Below are 6,000 nucleotides of genomic sequence, written 5' to 3'. Positions count from 1 at the left end.
AGCAGATGAACTCAAAAGAAAATGATGCAATGAGATGAAATGATGTGCTCTTTGAGACGGACATTTTGATATGCTATATACCCAAAACGGAGTTACGGGTGCAAAGTTACGATGCGATGAACATGAGCATTTGAATCTGGGAATCTCGGGGACTTAGAAGAAAAAATCACCACCTCGCGGATTAGGGTTGACCCGGGCACGCAGAACGAGGCGGTGGCGGATCTCGCCGGAGATGACGAAGACGGCGGCCGGCGAGGTCGGGGTCGCCGGATCCGGCCGTCCCGCGGCCGGATCTGGCCGGAGGCGAGACGCGGGGCGCCGGGAGGAGGCGGCGGCCGGCGAGGACGTCGAGGCGATGGGGCGGCGGAGCAGGCCGGCGGGACGGGCGGCGAGACGGCGGTGAGGTGGCGCGGCGGAGCGGCGAGTCGGCGGCGAGGAAGGAGGTTAGATAGGGTCTTAACCGCGAATTTCGAAGGGGTGCACCTATTTATAGATAGAGGGAGCTAGAAGAGTCCAAATGACGTGCGGTTTTCGGTCACGCGATCGTGATCGAATGCTCTAGATGATGGAGAGGGTTTGGGTGGGTTTTTGGGCCAAAATGAAGGGGTGTTGGGCTGCAACAAACACGAGGCCTTCTCGGTCCCTCGGTTAACCGTTGGAGCATCAAACGAAGTCCAAATGGTACGAAACTTGACAGGCGGTCTACCGGTAGTAAACCAAGGCCGTTTGGCAAGTCTCGGTCCAATCCGGAAATGTTTAATCCCCACACACGAAAGAAAGGTAGAAATGACCACCGAAGGAGAACGGAGCGCCGGAATGCAAAACGGACAACGGAGAAAATGCTTGAATGCATGAGATGAATACGTATGCAAATGCAATGCACATGATGACATGGTATGAGATGCATGACAACGATAACAATACACGGAGACAAAAACCCAAACCCGAGAAATAAAATAACTTAACGCCGGAAATGGCAAAAGTTTGATTACATATTGGGTAAATCATATCCGGCGTGTTACACATAACCCTGACATTCAAGCAAGGTGGATATAAATAACAAGATAGAAGTAAGAAGAGTGGATTGTCTTGTCACATTGTTCACGCTACAGTCGCAAACGTACCAACTTTAGCGAATGAATAATTCTTAAAAATGATCCTTTTTTTTCTTATGCAAAGTGTTCAGTAGAGATTCTGCAAAGTGCCAAGGAATCCGGGGAATGACCGAATTTAAGAGTCAAACACTACGGTGTTTACTCATGTCTACAACTCGTCGTCCTGACGACCGGCGGTTGCCGTGGACAGCTTTGGAGTAGCCAAGCTCTCCAGCCAGACCTTGTCGCGGACGGTGGCGTATTCGTCGTCGTTGCGGTGCCATGTCCAAACGGCGCTCGTCTCGTTGACGATTCTCAGCCGACCGTGCCCGAAGCTCGCCTCCCGGAACACCGACAGGTGCGCTGACCTGTGATCCTTGTGGAACCTTCAACAAAACAACAAGAATCCCTTTCAAAATCTATAAGAAAGAGACCAAGGAGATCAGAAACAGTGAGATCGATCGCCTACTTGAGAGCAAGCCCTTCCCTGTTGCCGCCGTCGCCAATGGTGATGTACATCGGGCCCCGGCTGTCGGCCTCGTTGTCGTAGATCCTTGTCTGGCTCATCCACCAGCCAAAAAGTTAGCCTGTTTTGCACTTCATCGATGGAGCAAAAATATAGTAGTAGGGCTTACGAATCGCTCGTAGGCGTGAACGTGTCCGGAGAAGACGACGTCGACGCGGGCCTCGTAGAGGAGCCTCTCCATGGCGGCGCGCATCGCCTCGCCCTCCCCCTGGTGCGCCTGGTTGGTGTTGTACCACGGCGCGTGCAGCAGCACCAGCAGCCACGGCGTCTTCCGCCGGTCCACGCCGGCGAGGTCCCGCTCCAGCCACGCGTACTGCTCCGACCCTTGCTCGAACTCCGTGTAGGAGCCCAGCATCACGACGTGCGCCGCGCCGCCGGCCACGTCCAAGGAGTAGTAGAGGTTGGAGGCGGAGCCGCTCTCCTCGTGCGGCATGCGCCACCGCGCGTTGTACGCGACGAAGGGCGCGAAGCCCACGACGGGGAGCGCCTCCACCTCGTGGTTGCCCTCCGTCACCATCCACGGCCGCGCGCTCGCCAGCGGCTGCACCAGCCGCCCGAACGAGTCCCACAGCGGCTGCTGCGTGTCCGCGTACGACAGGTCGCCAGGGAGCAGCAGCATGTCGTAGTCCGCGCCGCCGATGTGCGACAGCGTCGACGCGGTCCAGCCTGTCTGGCCGAGGTCGCCGATGACGACGAGCTCGATCGGGAGGGACGCCGGTGGGGTCCTGAGGGTGAACTCGTCGCCGGCCTTGCCGCACCGGTAGTGGTAGGTCGTGCTGGCCGCCAGCGGGCCGATCGTCACGTGGTGGATCGCGCCGGACTTGTAGAAGAAGTAGCGGTACGTCGCGTGATTGCCGGTCGTGGACACCGTGTAGTTGCCGCGAGATTTGCCGTACTCCACCACCGACGGCGCGTTCCGGTCGTCAGTGACCCATGAAATCCGCATGCTGTTGCTTCCGACAGTTGAAATATGCACCTAACGGGTACCATGTTAAAATGTAAAATTAGTGAAAATACCCACAAAAGTAAACACAGTTACATATTTGTACAAGCACCCGATCCGTCATATTTTGTTTTTGTATAAACGTCCCTAAAACAAAGAATTGTATAAGCACTAGCAAAAGAAGACCTGTGGCATAATAAATTCCTAAAAAAAGACCCGTGACATAAAGGCAAGTCTGAAAAAATATTTAAGTTATGAGCAAAACTTGTATTTATTTTAAATACACATAAGCACGTGTATCATATTTTGATAGAAGGGGTAAAGAAACTCATCCACAAGTTTACAATCCGGGTACATGATCCATACGCCGACTACTCGCTACGCCCTGCGTATACAACTCCGCAAATAGTACTTGCAAATCCCCTCCGAGCACAATTCTTAATAAATAAAAACAGAATTCCAAGTTTTAGAAAAATCGGAAAATTAAACACATACATAGGGATGCATACCACATGTTTGCAAAGTTTTAGAAAACTCTGGGTTGCCCGGTGCTAGCAGTTGCTCACAAATGATATTGAACTAGAAAGGTTGGGCGCGCTTTGTTGCGCCGTTGGTGTTGTTAGGTTTCTTAAAAAAAATACTCACTCTGTTTTAAAATAGAAGGTGTATTACCTTTTTGAAAGTCAGGCTTGTTAATTTTGATAAATTTTTCAGAGAAATGTATCAAGATCCATAATATCAAATTGGTATGATAGATTCATCATGAAATGGGTTTTCATATTTCTTTTGTTCAATATTGTGGATGTTGATATTTTTTTCTCTGAACTTGGTCAAAGTTGAAAAAATTTAATTTTCCAAAAAAAACTAAAACCCCTTATATTTTGGAACCGATGGAATATTTAGTTTGGGCATGTGGGGGAGATGGTGGAGTGTGTTTATTTTTATTTATAATGCAATGATTTGATGGGCCTTTCATAGTGTGGTACTACCTCCGTCCTGGTTTATTGATCCCTTTTGTATTCTGTGCCAAATTTTGACCTTAAATTTAACTAACAAAATCTTAATGCATGTCATAGAAAATGATATCATTGGAAACATCAAATACGAATCCAACGATATAATTTTTGGTGACATGCATTAATATTTTCTTAGTTAAACCAAGACGGAGGTAGTATGTGTTATCCGCTAACCAACATATATTCATGTGGGGCAATTTCTGCGTCGGTGGTTGCATGTACTATATTGGTGATACAATAGCACATGTTGCCTTTTTTTTCTAGGTGGTGGGAGGGTGTGTGGGACTGATATGTTTTTATAGACCGGTTGCTGCTGATTTATTTGAAAAATCATTCACCCGTATTTAAACCAAATTCAAAATCGAATACCTCAACTGAACGAAAGATTTTTAGAATTAAAGAACGTATGAAAGCAAAACAATTGAACGGGAGAGTTCTTTTAGAAATTGTTGACCGAGTCAAAATCAGGTGACTCAATTCTGAATTGAAGATCTCAATTAATTATGAGGCCTTAAAAATTAGAAAGCTTAGTGTATAGTATAAAATAATTGAATAAAAGAGCTTTGAAAATTGTTGACCCGATTAAAATCAGATAACCAATTTTAATTGGAGACTTCAAGGGACAAAGGAGCATTGTGTTATCAAGGATTTGGTCTTGAAATTTGCCTAAGGATGGAAACTACAGTCCCGCAAAAAAAGAAAAAAGAAATCTACAGTCCCGGGAACGGCCAGCCCGAGTACGAGGCTCGGCTTGGGTGCGTGGTTTTTCTTTTATAAAAAAAATGCTAACATGGGCTGCTCTCTAAGCTTTTGGTGAAATGCGAGTTTTCAGAAAATTCACGTTTCTTTTAAATGATATTTGGCCGTGCAGAGAAGGCGACTACTTTTCGTACTGAGTAGAGTACTGACGATGTCAGTTTCATCATCTTTATAGTAGGCACAACTGGACTGGTGGGTGGAGGAATTAAACCCCTCTGTTAAAATCTGCACATGATCATGACAGCATCTTGTACAGACATCAAGAATCAAGCAGCGTTTTTCTTCTTCGAGGAACTTTGTAAGTGTTGCAAACAGTACTAAGGGGTAACTGAAATTAACCACAGATTTAGTTGCTAACATCGAGATCAGATTATCCATTGTCATTGTTATCCATTGTTTGGGTATCTGCTAAACATCGAAGATGATCTGTCTATACAAGCCAAAAAGCAACGCATTGGGGATAAAACAGAGTTGACCGATCAAGGACGCTTCTGCCACCAAATTTTTGACAGCGAAAATTCTTATGAATCAGCTGCGCACGTCTCCGTGTGACAAAACGAACAAGAAGCAGCTAAAAAATAACTCCGCAAGAAACGCCAAATTCTTGCACACACATTTGAGAGTTGTTCAGGGCCAAAAATCCGCCCTTACCTGCTGAGGCTCCGTTCGGTTTGTGGGCAGAGAAAACGAAGGAATAAATAACTACACAGGAATAGACTTGATTGTACAGAGCAAACCTAGGGAGCCTTTTGGCCTGTTCGGTTTGTAGGAATATAGGACCTAGAGCACGATGCAGGGAAGGCCGTTCACAGTGTTGACTAGATTTCTTTATTGTCTTGAGAAGTGATGACCACTCGTGAACCCCCATGCAGCTAGATTGTTTATTCAGCTGGACAGCCCTAGAGCCAGAGATTAGCCTTGGGCCTTCCGAGAACATGAGGTTCTGGTGGATTTTAGTTTTCCCGTGAAAAGTACAGGTTGGCATGTCTTTCCGATGGAACGGGCGACTGAGAATCCTCCAAAACGAACACACTGTTGGTTGAAATTCCTGCGGAAACCAAACCTGCAAAAGTTCCTCCGGAAATCCTGTATACCGAACGGAGCCTGAGGATGAGCCGCCGGCTTGTCGTGCGCCGTCAGCACGAGCGGGCTCGGCGGCGGCCGGACGTACTCGTCGGCGCGCGCGCAGAGAAACACCAGCGACGTGAGCCCCTGCATGAGCAGCCTCCACGAGTGCGCCATGGCTCCCACCAACAAGTCCCCGTAGAAGGTGCCGGTGACGCTGCGCCCGAGCGCCGCCTGGTTCACGCAACGAAGGCACCGCTCGTTGGCCGCCGCGAAGAGGACCCTGGCCACGCCGAGGACGCTGCCGGCCGCGGCGTGGTATAAAACGCGGGTGAGCGCAACGGCCACGCGGAATGCCGCGCACATGAACAGTAGCGTGCGGAGCAGAATGGCGGTCCGCCTGTTACGCGTGTCGCCGCGATGCCAGGAGGAGGTCGTCCCCTCCGTCGCCGTCACCGTCGCCGACCTTGGCTTTAAGAAGCACGGGACCTGGTAGGGTGTAGCCGCACGCCATCACGTTAATAGTATTATGGGACGAAGACTTTCTGCAGAGCATGTTGTGGCCTCGTAGTCGTAGGTATCCGGAGGAGCATATCC

At 48.9% G+C, this 6,000-nt stretch overlaps 1 protein-coding gene across 1 annotated transcript; it reads right to left on the bottom strand.

Moving 5' to 3' along the window:
* Window positions 1–1,141: 1,141 nt before the first annotated feature.
* Window positions 1,142–5,784, bottom strand: LOC123106817 (purple acid phosphatase 22-like). Its single transcript, XM_044528860.1, has 5 exons — window positions 5,443–5,784; window positions 4,990–4,992; window positions 1,730–2,596; window positions 1,564–1,652; window positions 1,142–1,480 (listed from the first exon to the last, which is right to left on the bottom strand). The coding sequence occupies exons 1-5, from the start codon at window positions 5,767–5,769 to the stop codon at window positions 1,264–1,266; spliced, it is 1,503 nt and encodes a 500-aa protein (XP_044384795.1). The 5' UTR covers window positions 5,770–5,784; the 3' UTR covers window positions 1,142–1,263.
* Window positions 5,785–6,000: the final 216 nt, after the last annotated feature.

This window comes from Triticum aestivum, chromosome 5A (genome assembly GCF_018294505.1).
Source record: "Triticum aestivum cultivar Chinese Spring chromosome 5A, IWGSC CS RefSeq v2.1, whole genome shotgun sequence".
Taxonomy (NCBI): Eukaryota; Viridiplantae; Streptophyta; class Magnoliopsida; order Poales; family Poaceae; genus Triticum; species Triticum aestivum.
This window is presented reverse-complemented; position numbering and strand designations above follow the sequence as displayed.